This window comes from Passer domesticus, chromosome 10, assembly GCF_036417665.1.
Source record: "Passer domesticus isolate bPasDom1 chromosome 10, bPasDom1.hap1, whole genome shotgun sequence".
NCBI classification, from domain to species: domain Eukaryota; kingdom Metazoa; phylum Chordata; class Aves; order Passeriformes; family Passeridae; genus Passer; species Passer domesticus.
The window spans coordinates 19175826-19192582 of NC_087483.1; the positions used below are offsets into that span (position 1 = coordinate 19175826).

At 37.8% G+C, this 16757-nt stretch overlaps 1 protein-coding gene across 7 annotated transcripts in view; it reads right to left on the reverse strand.

The window, feature by feature from the left end:
• The window catches only part of NBEAL1 (neurobeachin like 1), a 79899-nt gene that overhangs the window by 34804 nt on the left and 28338 nt on the right, over nt 1-16757 (reverse strand). For 4 of the 7 annotated variants that reach the window (XM_064434196.1, XM_064434199.1, XM_064434197.1 and 1 more), the window contains exons 10-24: nt 16093-16199; nt 12757-12843; nt 11242-11325; nt 9617-9715; nt 8934-9514; nt 8170-8302; nt 7491-7610; nt 6036-6339; nt 5039-5124; nt 4638-4727; nt 3123-3291; nt 1982-2115; nt 1428-1587; nt 1229-1331; nt 368-524 (exon numbers count right to left, since the gene is read on the reverse strand). In XM_064434196.1, the coding sequence (XP_064290266.1) occupies nt 368-524; nt 1229-1331; nt 1428-1587; nt 1982-2115; nt 3123-3291; nt 4638-4727; nt 5039-5124; nt 6036-6339; nt 7491-7610; nt 8170-8302; nt 8934-9514; nt 9617-9715; nt 11242-11325; nt 12757-12843; nt 16093-16199 (2414 nt within the window). Of the gene's footprint in view, nt 1-367; nt 525-1228; nt 1332-1427; nt 1588-1981; nt 2116-3122; nt 3292-4637; nt 4728-5038; nt 5125-6035; nt 6340-7490; nt 7611-8169; nt 8303-8933; nt 9515-9616; nt 9716-11241; nt 11326-12275; nt 12297-12756; nt 12844-16092; nt 16200-16757 lie in introns of those variants that run through there. The other 3 variants (XM_064434200.1, XM_064434198.1, XM_064434202.1) reach the window with 2 other exon arrangements.

Genomic DNA, 16757 nt, shown 5'->3' on the forward strand with positions numbered 1-16757 from the left:
CAGTATCATTGCATTTAAACAACTTTTAATACATTTTTTCACTCTACAAAACACCTTATCACATTAAGCAGGCTCACAAAGCAAGTTCAAGTGCTGCTGATGCTACAAAATAGAAATTACAGGACCACAACTCCTGGTCAGTTGAAAGTCAACTCATTTTGTTTTGTAAACTAAGATCACTTTTCTAATGGTTCATCCTTATCTTACCTACATCTGAACAGAAGCACACATCAGTTAACTTTTGCTTGTGGTCATTTTCCTCTTTGCTCACCCTTCTTTTAAGTCCACAAGGCAAGATTTCTAAATGCCAAGATGCAAAACCAAAACATGTCCAGTTTAAACTATTAATTTTTGCCGTGTTGCATACCTGCTCCTCATCACTGGTGGCAGCTATGTATCCTACAATGCTCTGAATCTCTTCATGTGTCCCACCTTTGCTCAGGAAATATTTGATCAGTCCATACAGGGATGTCCGTATTGTCCTCAGGTCATCAGGAGCCAGATCACCATCTTTACAACCAGTCCTGTTTGCCAACAGACCAGAAAGGCAACCTAAGGGAGCTCCTCATGGCTCATGTATAACAATTTGATGGTGCCACTTTGGTAATCTTTCATCTACCCAGGCATCATGCAAAGTTTTCAATTTTTACTGAACTCAAGCAACTGAACAGTAATAATCAGATCAGACTTTGCAAGTCTGTCAAAGGCCTGAAACGCAGACTTGTACAGATCTGGATATAGGTCAGGATTGCAGGTTCCCACCTCCCACAGGAAACAGCAAAGTCTCTAGCCAATCTTCCTCAAACACAATTATATTCATAAGCAGATATAGATCATCAGCACTGAAAGGTTAAAATTTTAAATTTCTAAAGAAGTCCTGCTTCAAATTTTACAGGCATTTAAAAGAACTTAAAATGCTAATGGTAATGATCTATAACTTAATTTGCATTGTTGAACACAGTCCTACAATTTTTTTTTGTTTTAATTACTTTTACAAGCACTCCTAATGTCACTGACAAATTTGACACAATCTTAGCATGAAAATTCAAGGCAAGGCAAAGTAGTAAGTTAAATGGGAAAAAAAAATTAATGCAATTTTGTAAACTAAATCAGCCACTAAAATCCAACCTGCAGTTTTATATATTAATTTTCTCATTAGAATGATGGCAAAAAAAAACCCAAGAGCCACACAAAATAAACGAGGAGTCAGAATTAGTAAAACTCATACCCATAATAAATCCTGAGTGTGTCTAGAAGAAACTGCACACCATACTTCTTTCTGAAGAGCCTTCTACTGTCCTTGATGATTGTAGAGAGATACTGTATATGTCCTGCAACATAAAGGTTTCTTTTAGAACCAAGATAAAGATTTGTGTCATGTGAAGAGTCCTGTGTCTTCACACAGTTGCCTGAGGCCAAGAGCTCACCGATTCTGAAGGGAAAGTCACCACTGTTCCAGATGCTGAAGTCAAAAAGTAAGTGGTGATACATCTGTTGCAAAAGCTGCATGTTCTTTTCAACTGAGACTTGCTCTATCAGCAACTGTACAGCCATCAGGACATTCACATCCATTAAGATGCTTGGCACCTTGCAAAATAATAACAGGTGTTAGCACTCAAAATACTGAATGTCCTAATAAAACTTGATTTTGAAAGAAACTTAAGCTTCCATTTATCTTCCACAAAAGGAGCAATGTCTGCTACATTAAAGCAATACAATAAACACAAAAGTAGTCTCATTTGAATAAACAAACAACACAATATCTGTATCTAAAAAGCACAACATGAAAAGAAATGAAAGACTGTATTTCACTTGGCAGATAAATACCAACTTCTCACACCTTTTTGCTTTCAGAAACACAAGAAAGAAAATTCTTACTAAGGAGGCCTTTAAAGATTGTGGCATTCTGGCTATTCTTCAAGATGATCAGGACCTCATCCACAATATTCATTACTAAATGATGTTTCTCAAGTTTGCTCACCTTCTGTAACAAGGCTCCTAGGGTGGCAACTCCATGGGAGTGAATGAGGTTTTCTTGATTAACATGATGTCCCTGAATAAAGTGCTTTATCATCAAGATGAAAGTCGCAACTATGTTCTTCTCCAGACGTGCTTCTGCAGAACAGAACAACAGTAGCAAAAGTCTTATGGTTTATCATTGGATCACTGCATAAAAATAGAGGGGGAAAACTAAAATCAAGTGTTTATATTCCTCACTACTTCCTGAACTTCTCAACTCCTGTTCCTTAGCTGTAGCCTGTCTTTAGATTTTTTTCCTGTGCAGAATCATAGCCATTCCATGCCTCTCCAGAACAAAGTGATCCCAGTCCTGACTTCAGTTGCTTCATCCATGGCTGTAGCTTACAAACTTCTTTGTTACAATCTTTTGCACATGTAGCAGTTATTTTCCCTCTGTAGTTGACACTTCCTAGTCATGGTATGCAAAAAAATTAGAGACAGAGAGAAGATCTATTTTTTTTCCACTCTACTCCACCATTTCATCTTTGGAAAAAAGTAGTGTTCTGCCTTGCAAGGTCTGATTTCTCAGTGGTTTTCAAGTCAAAGTTAACTCTCAATATTAGCAAAGCCTTAAAAAAATCTGCTCTTAAAGCATCCTTTCTGTTTATTTTTATTTTAATCCAAAATGTAACTATGTGTGGAAGAGGTAGGAGCCTGAGTATTTTATTAAGAAAATGTAAGTTTGGCTAAAGGCTAAATAGTGCAGTTCTGATGCTGCTGTTCCCACGTGGCTGTGTGACCCAGCACTCAAGCTGCAGGAAAGCTTTTCCTGTTGGTATTAGTAAGTTTTACATCAAATATAATTTCACAAAACAATCAGAATAGAAATTAAAACAATGTCATGGCACCCGTAACAGTAAATCATGAAAAGAAAAATAATGCTATTAAATATATCTATACTTGAAATATGTTGTATTTTTTATATAGTGCTGAATTTCTGGTATTCAGTATCCATGTCAGGTATCTAGGAACAGAAAGTGCCTTTCAGCTTTACATAGATACTCTGGAAAATTCAGCACATAATAAACTGACTTTCTTCATTCAAAAAAGGACTTGTAAAAATCAAGCTTATAAATTAGTTCACTTCAGCTTCACTTTCCTACCTGATGCCTTTGGGGATGAAAACACCACCCAGTCACCCTCTACAGGAGTTACAAGCTCTGGAGGCAGAGTTTCTCCTTCAGACTTCTCAGGCATCTGTGTACCAAGAAAGCTGATCTGCTCCAGCAATGGAAACAGCACATTCATTCCACCAATACAGTTGATCATATCCTGAATCAAGACAAAAGGCAGGATAAACATCACCATAAATAAAATCCCTTCCACTACAGCAAAAACTTACTCTGCATACAGGAGTACTCAGAATGTCTCACAGGCTACACATGGGCCATCCTGTCAGCTCTTGTTCTGAAAGTACATTTTGTACATTCCCTTCCTCCTCCCCTCCATATAAACACTGAAAACTGAATGACACAAAAACTTAGGAAGAATCTTCTGCTAAACATATTTGAAAACCAGGAAAAACATTCCTCTGATTTCTAAGAATTAAGCAAGCATTAAGAGAAGACTATAAGATTAACACATCTCTGCTTTAATCATCTTCCTGCAACATTTCAACTTCAGGCAATTAAATAATACCTTTTTTTTTTTAATAACTCTACACATACATCAATTTCTAAGCCTTTCCTTAAAATTCAAATCTCCTAAGTCCCCTTTTTTCCCCTCCTTCTCACAAGTGGAGATAGCACAAGACAGTCCCTGGAGTGTTTAAGGACAGACTGGATTTGGCACTTAGTGCCACAGTCTAGTTAACAAGATGGTGTTTGGTCACAGGTTGGACTTGATGACCTCAGAGGACATTTCCAATTTAATTGATTCTGGATTCTGTTATACAAACAATGCTTCTTGTGGTAAGGTATCATATATTCCAACCACAAGATTTCTAGAAGTGATTCACAACCACTTCAATTCAAAATCAGGGTCTTGGCAAGCTAGTCAAAGACACCCACTCATTTCCCCAGCTTGGTCCAGAGACAAACACTATGGAGCCATTACTGGGCAAAGAGGACAAACTGAAGTATTTTTGTTAGTGTAGCTCCCACAATATTTCCTTATTAATCAGTTTGCCAGTACAGTCAATTGTTCACAGTTCTTGGGAAAAAAGGCAGATATTTATAGTGCACACATCTTCCTCAAGATGAAAAAATGTGGTATTCTACTGACAAGTCACAAGTGTTAACTAAACCCTACTAATCTTCATGTAACTCAAAGTTTTTGACAGCAAGAAAATCATGAGAGAATTGCCTAGAGATGACAAAATGCTCTTGATACACAACATGTATTCAACATTATTATGAAGAATTGTCAGCTACCACAAAATATCTTCCTGTACTGTGACAGTAAAAGCAGTGGCCCCCATAAGTTCTCAATAAATTAAAGTAAATGCAATACTACTCCAGCTACAGTGTTAGCCCATGAATTCTCAGTATAAAAATATGGCACAGCTGTTAAATATAATTTGCATTATGATAGTAACTTCCAGCATTCCAAAAGTAAGATGAACATACACAATCACTGTCATTTTTACATCAGGTTCTGCCTCTTCACAACACATTTACCTTGATGTCCCAATTCACTACTTTGTTTCCAGTTAGTCTTCCATGTAAAAGATTAGCAGAAAGGTCAAGGCAAATTGGGTTTCTGCAGGCCTGTTAAAGAAATAAAAAAGCCATGATATCACCAAGCATCTACAGACACTTGAACACAAGATTCTGTGCCAATGTGTTGATATTAAAGTATTTAAACAACATGAAAACCCTAGAATATAACATATGCCATTTTAGATTTGACATTCTCTATTGTACATGATAATTCCATCCTTTTGCCACACCTATGTCTGCACAAGACTACAGTTTAAGAAAGCTCTCACTGCTCCTTATCTTCCCATAAAAGCCACAGTGCAAACACTGAAAGCAATGCACACTGTGTAGTCAAACAGAAATTGTGTCCTGTTTCATACCTTTGGTGTATAATGAAGCAGCACCTTACTGGGGAGGTCTGCTACTTCAGCTTCTTGAGACTTCCATGGAGTTAAACAGTTTGGACCTATAAAAAAAGGATATATAAAATCATATGACATTTTTAAGAGTCCACTGGTTATTAATGTTGCCCTTTGCAAATTTTATACTACCAAACTTGTTGGAAGAACATATAGGACAGTCTGAACCATATCTGAGATGTGCTTTGAAGCAGAGTTTTTATGACTTAAATCCTTCATTTCAGAGGGTCTGCTTAAAAAGGAACACATTCTACATGGAAAGCTAAACTACCCAAAGAAGAGGTGGTTTTTTTTACCTTTAAACAGTTCTCAGGTTTGTCTGTACACCTATCTCGTATTTGTCACTAATCTCTGTCATCAAGCCTAAATGCCCAGAAAATTAGTAATCTTCAAGACAGTTTTGTTTAGCAATACAAAATATTTCCTTTAAATGATGCAAGTGTTTCAATGCCAACCTGTAACAACCTTGAGTCATTATGCAACTTAATACCTTTCACACTTTGAACAGTACAACACAGTTTTCAGAGTATTTTCTTTGAAATGACCACTTAATTATTGATTCTTATGGAAAAATCCTCATGCATAAATGACTTTTAAGTGGCCTAACAAATAAGGGCAATACTTTTAAAGACTCTCAACTGTAAACACATGTGGGCAAAGGCTAGCAAAAGATCAGAATTTACAAGTGAAATTATTACCTAACCTTTTAATTTTGCAGGTCTGGTCATATGATAAAGAGATGAGCTTATGCAAATATAATATTTTAAAATCAAACTTCATACCACACTTATTAAATGTTAAGCTTATTTGCTTTAAAGCCCTCTCACTTAGGTCAGCTCTGCAGTTCTTCTGGATTTTTAAGTTCTTCATTATGTGTCTGTGTAGAGCAAAGCTTAGTTGGGTCTTGTCTGTAACTCATTCCTTTTACTTTGCTAAAACCGGTACAATCACCACTTACCTGCTAAATATAATGCTTTCACCTGAGAAGGCTGCAGTGCTTCATGAAAGACAATAACTGATCCAAGTTGGCCCTCCAACGATGTTGGACACCCCCATTCACTGTCCTGAGTCCCTGCTGAGATCATTTTGGTGATGAACTCTGGTTTTCCAAGCACCCCGCCCCAACCTCCTGGAGCGAGAATGCCCCCAAGCGATGTCCGGTGGGGCATGACTGGGGAGGAAAAAGGCGGATCTGGTATCTGAGAGGGAGGAGGAGTTGTTGTTCTTTGACCAGCTGAACCAATGCAGCAAGAAGTAAAAGACTGGAGAGTCATACATGAAAGAAAGAAAACAAAACACATACTGTAAATCTATGCTTTAAATCTGAAGACTGCATCTAGCAAATCTGAACTAAAGAAATGAAACCCCAAGCAACAAGTTCTGTCAAGCCTTGAAGAACAAGCAATCCATCACAGTAGGCCAAAAAACAGAGTATACACTTGTCACAGTAGGAGAGAACACCCTTTTTCCACCTAAGAACAATTTGGTTACCTCAAGAGCTGCATGACCTCTGGCAGGAGCACAGCAAGAAGGACAGTGCCTCTGTAAATACTCCTCTTCTGGATTATATTCCAAAATACTAGCTCAGCATATCTGCTACTGCACATGTCTCATATCAGTTAGTTCACTCAAATAGATGCTCATATGGTAAAAATACTTGCCCTACTTCTAGTTATCTTGAGATTTATAATATTTATTCTATAGAAGAGCCAAAACCAGACTATTATCTCATAATGAAAACTATATCTACTCTAATTTTTTAAGTTTTATACTGATTTTACCATTACAGTATCCAACTTAACTGTTTTCTCAACATATTTAAATACTGAATTAGAACTTAGAAAAAAGGGAAGAATGTTGGGTGTTATAGCCCAGTTTAATATAAATTTGTTTCCCAAAAGGAATGAACAAAGCTTACAGAGGAAATTAAGCATGATATACAATCATTTTGATGGCTAGTGTATTGCTAAATGTGTATACATTAGCAATACACTAATGGTTAGATTAACTGCATGTGAAGTGCTTATTCAGTTACTAAAGGAATAGTATATTAACAAAAGAATCAAAAAACACAAGTAAAAACACATGAAAATAGCAGGGAATAGTCTTCATTGAGGACTGTTACATTAATCCTACTGGTAGAGCTGCCATTTATTATGATGTCATCATAAATTATGTCAATACGGCTCAGGAAATTATTTTGAGGAAAACCCCACTATTTAATCACTGTCATATAGCAGACTTTATTTGTTTTTAAATGGAAATGACTAAACAAGAATTACTTAATGGTTAGTTACACTCCAAAATGATATTCTGGACAGTATCCACAGCTGAACATTATTATCAACAGTCTGAACACTCATTGCTGTATGAGAGCTCATCCTACCAGGCTGTGGCTCAGAAGGGAACTTACCTCATTCATAGCAGGGAATCGAAGTGGGGCAGAGACCTTCTGCTGTCCATTGACATAGATATACACCAGGCTCTGACCAAAGGGCCTCTTGCCAGGCACGTGAACAATAGTTATGTTGTGCTGGATAAGCAACAAAAAATAATTAAGTCATTATTATAAGAGCAGTGAAATTACTGTATGAAATATTTAACTTTATCTCTATTAAGCTGGTGAGGAAAGCACTTAAGAAAATAAATCCAAACCATCAACAATCTAACAAGAACACCTGCTGATTCTATTTTAAAGTAATAAATGTAATGTTTACATATAAACAGGTTTTTGAAGAAAAAGACACAGCTATTTCATAGTGATGCACATCAGTTCTTAAGTACAGGAGTAGAAAAGGGTAAGGCAGAAACAGCACCACAGCCATCTATGCCAGTTTTAATTTAATATAAAAACCTCTAATGCTATAATAAACAAGCTTAATCAACAAAAATGCACATACATAAGTTAGCTCAATCAACAACTGATCTATGTGAAAATTGCTTGCATTATTTGAGATTAAAACGCTCTTATGCAATGAATTTCTGCAATATTATAAAACAGACTATTTGTTAAACGATCAAACAACCATAATTTTGACTTCTGAGCTAACAATACAATTCTAAATAAAGTATTTGTCAGTATCAAATCTTACCCAGAGAGAGTCAAAAAAGCAATGGTCAGGCAGCATGACTGTTGCATATTCCCTCTTTGTGCACACTGCAACCACCAATACACCCGAGCACGTAATAAAGGCTTCAAACCCCATACCACCTCCTGTAAAAAAGCTACAAAAGACACACAATCAAGGACTTGCTTCATCAAAACAACTATATAACAATACATTCATTAAGAAGAAAATCCACTCAAGTTGTTTGGTGGTGGTGCAATATTTACTATGGGACTGTTACTTCTCTTATTAAAAAAAAGACCAAAAAGACATTTTGTTTGCATCTGTTAGTACCTAAAAAGTTAAATTCTATCAAGAAGCATTCATGTCAATACGCACTATTCAAGCACCATGGAGGTGCCTTCTCGTTTGTGCATTTATACAAATCCAGAGCTCATTACCTTTACAACAGACTGTGTGAAGGCTGTTCTGGTTTTGGGTGGGGGCTTGGAGGCATGGGGTTTTGGGCTTTTTATGTTGTTTTGTATAAACAATGAACCTTAAATTTGGAGTACCATAATTTGGAGTTATGGATGTTGAAACTGTAGATGATAAGACATTACAACAGAGAATCTACACATAATTTCTCTAACAGAACTTGGCTGTGCTGATGAAAGCTCTCCCTTTCCCAGACCAAGCATTAAGCATTGCCTTTGACAAAGATAAGCAGAAGCACCACTTGCCATGGGGTATCACCACATGGCACAGATACCTACACCCACAGGCTGCGGCAGTTACAGTAACTGTACCTGTAGAGCTGCTTCCTCTTGCCGCTTTTGCCCGGCGTGCCGGGATCCACCCGGTCCTGGTCCAGGCAGAGCCAGGCGTTGAAGGAGAAGGCGGAGCCCGGCCACCTGTGGATGGCGGGCAGGGCGATGCCGGCCATGCTGTGGTGCAGGTTGAAGTACTGCAGGGCGCTGGCCAGGCCCTGCTTCCGCGCCATGGCCAGCAGCGCGCGCATCACCGGCACCACGTAGGGGTGAGCGCCGCGCGGCTCCTCCGGCCGCAGCAGCCGCACCAGCTGGAACAGCTCCTCGGAGCCCATGGACTGGCTCCCCAAGGAGCCCAGCAGGGCGATCAGGTTCTCTGCGCAAGTGCAGTGGAGCAGGGAGTGGGAGTTGAGGGTCTCGATGATACGGATGACCATGTTTGCGTTGACACACGTGGCACGGCTCTGCCTGTCGATACAGCAGATCCGCCTCAACCAGTTGGAGATGAAAATCTGCAGCTCGTGTGATTCTAGCTCCGGAAGCCACTGGATGAGCAGCAGTAAGGGCTGCACATTACTAATGCCCAGTATCCCAACAGCCATGTGGTCACCTTCAACAGCCTGAAAAACAGCAGGGAACTCAGACATGAAACACAATAACACGGGGCCAGAAGTACTGTTGAAAGATGAAAGCATTTCTGCTTCAAAGCAAGCACAGCTCACCATATTCATGAGTTCTTCCAGCAATTCCCGTGACGGCTGACCCAGTGATTTTAGTACCTCATATATGTGTGCATACCCAATCCTCTCCTTGAAGACCTCCTGAGGATAAAAATTCCCAGCTCATTAACAAGTAAAATAGACAAAAACTGCTTGGCTACTGCAGCAGGTAGACAAGCAACTTTTAATTTTAATTTAGACATATGAATGCAGTATTAGACACATAATAATAATTAGAATGTAATAATTACAGGTTAGAGATCTATTTTTGATAACGTGTTCATTCTACTGTCTTGAGAATGCTGCAGATGAGAAGCATTTCACTGTAGCACACAGATAAATAAAAGTTCAAAGTTGTATTTATTAATTAGCTACAAAAGAATATAACTACTTTGGTATAATCCAAATGTCAATAATATCACAATTAATAAATAGCTTCATTTTTCATCTTTTTAGTGCAAACTATAGCTTGAAATGTTTACACTACAACACAGATGCATTCAAATATTAATCTTTCAGTAAAAGACCTTCCTAGACCAGATTAAAAACCACCTGTCTGTGGTTTTAATCTGTCCTAGACCAGATTTAAAAAATTAGAGAAGTGTTCCACAGAAGTTTTCCTGAAAACTAACTGATTTTACAAGGCAAAAAATTCAACCAAAGTTCAAATGGTAGTATCCATTTATGGTTCAATTATTAAACAGCCAGCACATCATATGGAATGGATATTCTATTGGCTATATTTATGCTGAAATTATATTTTTAAAAAGAATAAATCTTTCAGCAAAAGTGAGGTGATTACTTAGGTGAACATGAAAAGAAAAAGTACACATGTTGCAGTAGAAGTACAACTGAAAACTCTGACTCTGTGAATCCCAGCTAGGCCCCACCTCCAACACACAACACTTCCAGCTTTCCAGAGTCAGTGGAGAAATAAACACTTTCAGTAATGCTTTGGAGGAGCATAGCAGATCCTGTTCTCTCCCTTAGGCTGTACTGCAAGTAGCAAAAAAATAGATGATTCCCACTCCTCCTTTATCCTCCACTGTACAGTCACATCCCTTTACCTGTGCCAAGTCCAGGGAATCATTCAGCCTGGGTTGAATTTAATTAACTCAGCAATCCAGGAATAAATATACTATTTTTCCATGGGCTTAGCTTCCAGTCAGAATCACAAACTAACCACAACCTATCAATTTACCAAATCACAAGAATAACTACCAAGGAAGGGCACAGGGCAATAACATGACCACCACCTGGACAACAATACTGTCTTGGCTTGGTTTTAAGCCATATAAAACTACAACACAAACAGCTGCCTGAAAATTCCTCTAAATACTCACTAAGTCTACCCCATAGGTCCATGAGACAAGTAATAATGTACTTTCTTTACAAAGGTTCCAACTGCCAGCATACTTCCAGTTTTGGTAGAAAGATGACTTAGTGTTCAGCCATTAGACACATATAAAGGGATAAGAAATGCTCATCAGCTATTCCTATCTGGCATGAATGTGTGAGCACAATCTGCTCATCTCCATTAGTAAGATCCATCAAGGTATTGTGATAACAACACCCACTGGAAACAAGATCAAGATGCTGGAAGCAGCCCTGTGCATAGACACTGTTACCTTTGCAGCTGGAGACTTGTGCATTACTGCTGTGAGGGCTTGAATGGTTGACACTGCCAAGGAGTCCAGGTGTCCCTGAAACACCTGAAAGGAGCAGGTACAGAAGTCATATACAAACACACAAAGACAGTTCAGCTCCAAAATCTGTGCTGGGCCTCCAGGGAAACCAAGAGTTTGGTAACATGCTTCAAAAATCATCTCCCCACCATCATCTCCCAGTCAAAATTTCAAACCCCACAGCCTACAAGGAGTTACATCACAGTAGCCAACTAACCCCAGACTTCCAGAGGAGAGATGCATTCGCAACACAAACTGCACCTCAAGTATTCTGATGGACAAACAAGTTTTCCTCATGCGTCTAATGGACAACCTCAAGAGGGAGGGAGGAAAACAATTAGGAAATCTCTTGCAGTGTGGCTGCTGGACAATCAGGAGCTGCAATTCATATAAAGTGACTTATTCTCCACCCAAGGCCCTGCAAACCAGTGCAGCACAGACACACCCCCAAAATCTAGGAGATAAGTCACACCAGCACAGTTAGATGGCTGCCTCACCCATAGCCTCATTGCATTGATTCAACACCTCTCTCTGCAATTTAAGTAATCTTTTGAGGGCTTTTTCTAATATTCTTGTTTATATTGATATTTCTGTGATGGTTTTAAGAACAAAAATGTTGGAGCACTGTTTTGTGTCCATCTGTAAACCTAATTAGCAACACTGTGCAAACAAACATACTGTTTCATCATCTCTGAAATATGATGTGCACTTCAGACATATTTTGAAAGTGAAATGTCAAGAATCAGAAGACTATTAGATGTGAAGAAACACTTACATGCGGTTAGAGCATTGTGCTGTGTCCAAAAAAGCAAAAGCTATTAGTTATAAGTCACAATTTGTAAATAACCATCCCTTCTCTTCAGCCTTTTTTTTTTACATTTAATCAGATAATAATTCTACTATAAAATTTATACAAAAAATGGCATTTTTAACTTTCCACAATATTTCGGAAAAGTGAAGCAACAGGCTATTCCTACCTCCCTGATTCAGCCTGTCCATTGTTTTGTGCACATCTGTTCTTGATGACAAGCAAAGAATCAGGACACCAAACACAACCACTGAGATTCACAAATCAGGCCCCAGAATCCAAAACACCACAGTGCTGAGACAAAGAGCAAAAAAGATAAAAAGAAGGGGAGAAAGAATCACCACCAGGTTGAGAAAATTAATTTGGATCCCCTTCATGTGCTTCACCTTTTCCTTAAAAGAAGCATAACTGATGCTCATTCCACAGCCAATATCTGCAGTTTGAAAGAGATGAATAAAACATAGGCTGAATTCAATCTGTTATTCAGAAAAATCATTTTCCAGAGACAGGAAATGCTGATCTGTGCAGCATCAAAAGTTCATCTTGCTGCAGAAGACATAAGGAGGATGGTTAAGGTGAAGCACAGGAATCAATTTTCCTGTGATTGTGTCTTGACTTCAACTGAAGCAAAATACAGTTTAGGTAGGTACCTGGTCCTCATTCATTTCTGTCAGTAATTTGTTGGTAAGGTCTTTCTCACTCTTGTCTGCCACTTTATTGTTAGCATTTAAAAACAGCTGTTAGAAACAGAGACAAGAATAATGGAAATAATTGCATTAAACAGTTATCTGCAGCCAAATCTGTGGAGGCTGCCTTAGATTTGTATTTCACACACAAAAACAAAAAAGGGGGAAAAAAATGCTGACAATTACATTGTATTTTTGCTAAAGAGTAATCACTTAAAAAAAAAAAAGAAAATATGTAATCACTGAGACAAAGAGAGAGATTTATCTGGAATTTGTACTCATCTCTGGCTTAGCAACTGTGATTTCATTCACAATGTGCAACACAACAAAGTTCTAAGAAATTTACTTGTAAGACATAAAGACAAGAGTGGGGCATTAACAAGGAAATGGATACAGATGTTTCATCATTTTCCACTTATGTCTTTGGGACAGGAAGAAGGGCAAAATATCTCTGCCATCATCCAAAGAAGCAGACAAGTTGCAAATAGCTTTAAATCAAACATACACCTATACTGCATCTTCAGCCAAGGAACTGCTCTGTGTTCAGCAGCTAAATTCCTAGTCAGTACCTGAATTTGACAGTTTCAAACTCACCCAAATTCATAATCAATTGCAGGCAATTTGTGTGCCAAATTTAGCTGGAATGTAATCAGAACTAAAATTTACCTCCTTTTGTTTTAAAATTCTATTGAGGCATTAAAAAATAACCCTGATCAAAAAGTTTTAAAATTTCCTTTAAAAAAATATAAACACTTTCATTTAGTGGGTAAAATCTAAGCATTTCTCCACCCACCCACCCCCCGCCATTTTGCTCCATAATTTGCTAGCTTACTCTCCCTGAAGAGGAACAACCTGAGAAATCAATTTCCATAAATCAGCACAAAACAAAGGACAACACTCAACGTTTTCCTTTGACTTACATAGGTGTGAAAGCACATGGTTAGAAACACGTTGAAAGGTACATCACAGTCAAGAGCACTTAACAATGCAGAGTAACTAGAGTATGGCTCAGAGGACTGTAACTTTAGCAAGAATAAGAATATTAAACAAAAGCAAATGGAGACAATGCAAAAATAAAGTGTCCACCAAGCTTTTGGTATGAGTTACTTCATTTCTCATAAGACGTGTGAAAAGGAAAAATAGATTTCTTTTTACAATGTCTATATGGTTTTATTTTTTCCATTTAAAAGCTGTTCAAAACCCACATTTTTTTCTTTAAATCAGACATACTGTCAGAGGGTCATTGTGCTTTGTTCAAAGTCTGACCTCTGAGATAGTTAAACAGATGAGACAAGATTCAGCACTGACACACCAGACTGTTAAATGACTCTCAGTACAGAATAAGCACCTCCTGATACCTCTAAATTACAGTCACTCTTTTTGGATATCACTGGCAAAAAGTGACATTCAGATCATCAAAACTTAACCAAGCAGTTTTGAAAAGCTTTTGTGTAGATCTCTAACCCTAAAGCACAGTTAAGGAAAGACAGTTTGCCTATGAGCCTTAAAACCAGCAAACATGAAAAAAAAAGGATTTACGTTTTAGAAAATTGTAATATTTAAAATTACTAGGAAGTATGAGTAGAAATACAGCCTTGAACACCCCAAGTTCCTTGGGATATCTATAGCAGAAATAGTAGCATGGATTTGCTTCACCCCTCCTTTCCATAGAAATTACTTGCATTTCAAGTTTGCAGAGGATCCAACAGCTTCCTGAGTTTCAGGTATGTATATGGATTCTCATGCTCTCTGCAGAGATGCAGAACATGGTTTCCACACATGGCTTGCTTGGGAACCCAGTAGCAATTTTCACAAAATAAGGAATAAAATCTAGAACTAGGATCTCCACCCCCAGCTAATAAGGAGAAATCCTAACTCCAAAACTAACTCAGTGTTTGGTATTTGGCTTTGAAAAAGAATGGGGACACAGTATATTTGGAAGTACAAATATACTGCAACACCTGCCCTGCCCCTGTCTCTCCCATTTCTCATCTGTGGGGGTATTTTGCCTGCGAAAGGCTAAAAAGGCACACTGTGTACCAAACTGGCAGCACTGATCTCTAAACAACACAGTGATATGTAAGTCTGTATCCCTGGAAAAAACCTTAAAAGAACACATCTTGTAATACAGACAGGCAGAATGAAAATAAAAACAGCAAGCTGCAAGAAAAAATAGATCAGCTGTTCCTGCTTTCTTAAATTCCACCACTTGTTTATGAGCACAGGAACACAGCTAAGAGTCTCCATGAAGAGGTAAACACCACACTGCTGATGATTTTAGAAGAAACTAAAAAGGGAGTTCCTTATCAAGTACAAGGTTAGTACAAAAACAGGCAGATTCCCAAACACAGGAGAATGGAAAGGTCAAACAATGTATTTTCAGAAGGAGACAATAAAGCTACAGACTATTTAAAACACTTCAAGTCTGTTGGCATTCTGCCACTAATTATAATTACAGTCAGGATATAATCTAAACACATTTATTTTTAATACATCATTGCACTGAAATACATTCTAATTCAAAATCTAAATGGATTAGAAACAAATTGCACAGTGTAGTTAGCATTAAATTATCTAACATCAGAAGAGCTCAAAACAGCTATGTCACTAACATATCACATATCACAATAACATATCACAAAAAGAAATAGTGCAGTGTTACATCACATCTGTGTTCTTTCACACAGGGAAAAATAAAATCAGTGCAATCAGTGGAAGTTCGTAAATTATGACTATTTGCAGCTCAGATGAAAACCCTAGATCCTATGTAGAAAAGGAAAAATTGAGGAACATTTTTAACAGCTTGAGCTCATGTTTTATGTCAGCCACACACAGGACTCAAATATTTTTAAAGACTTAAAATGGGACACCAGAAAGATTTTTTTAATGGAAAAACATTCCTCTGAAATTAGAATTCAGACCTCCATCTAGCAGTAGTTGTTAAGTGACTTCCTAATAATCCAGTTATAGAATATAAGAGAAACAAAACAAAATAACCAAACCCCACAACAAAAAGCCAAATGGATTGATTTTTTAAATCAGACATACTGTTAGAGATCACTGTGCTTAGCTCAAAGTCTGACAGCTGAGAGATTTTAATAGGTAGGAAAAGAGCCAGCAGTGATTCAAAGACAGCATCATAACAGATTTTAGAGACTGAGCAGGGTCTGTAAGTGTATTTTGCTCAGGACTCAAAGTATTCATTGCTTTAACCACAAGACAGACATGAGACACCTCCACTTCATTAGTAATAACACAAGGCAGGGTTTGTCAAATATATGTTGGTGATGGAAAACTTACCTTGCAGTTCTGCAACAGTCGAATGAGATGCTCAAAGCAGTTACTGTTAAGGAAAATTGCTTGCAGAACAGGCCTATCTGTGCAGTCTAACATGGCTGTGATGGTATCTATAAAATTAAAATAAAACTGGCATCAAAGACAAAACATATCCCAAATCCATTTTTTCCTGTACATTCCATAATACAAATCAGGAAAAAATTATATGAATGATATTATCTGCACTTTTGATCAAGAATGATATGCATTTTAAGAACAAATCACTAGGGCTAAACATTTTGACACTGTGAGGACTACCACAGACTAATATTATGGAGAAATTTCACCTAATGAGTATCTTTGATTGCTTTGGGGCTCTGCTTCAAGTCATTGACAATCGTGAGTACATAAGCAGCATCACTTTTTTTTGACAGCACATGAACACCTCTTTCCTCAACAAGCAATTACTCTGCATTCTACAGCAGCCTTATGCTGGAATTCTCCATGGCGACAGTACTATTCCTTGGTTTTCTTGGAAGTATGGGAAAAGAAATGCCTTTATTTCCCATGCTGAACATCAAAATGGAAAAAACTCAAACCCCTGAATTCTAACCCAAAAATTTATACCCCACTCTTTCAGACTATTACTTCTGGCCAATGTTTACAACAATGCCATTTGAAAATCAAAC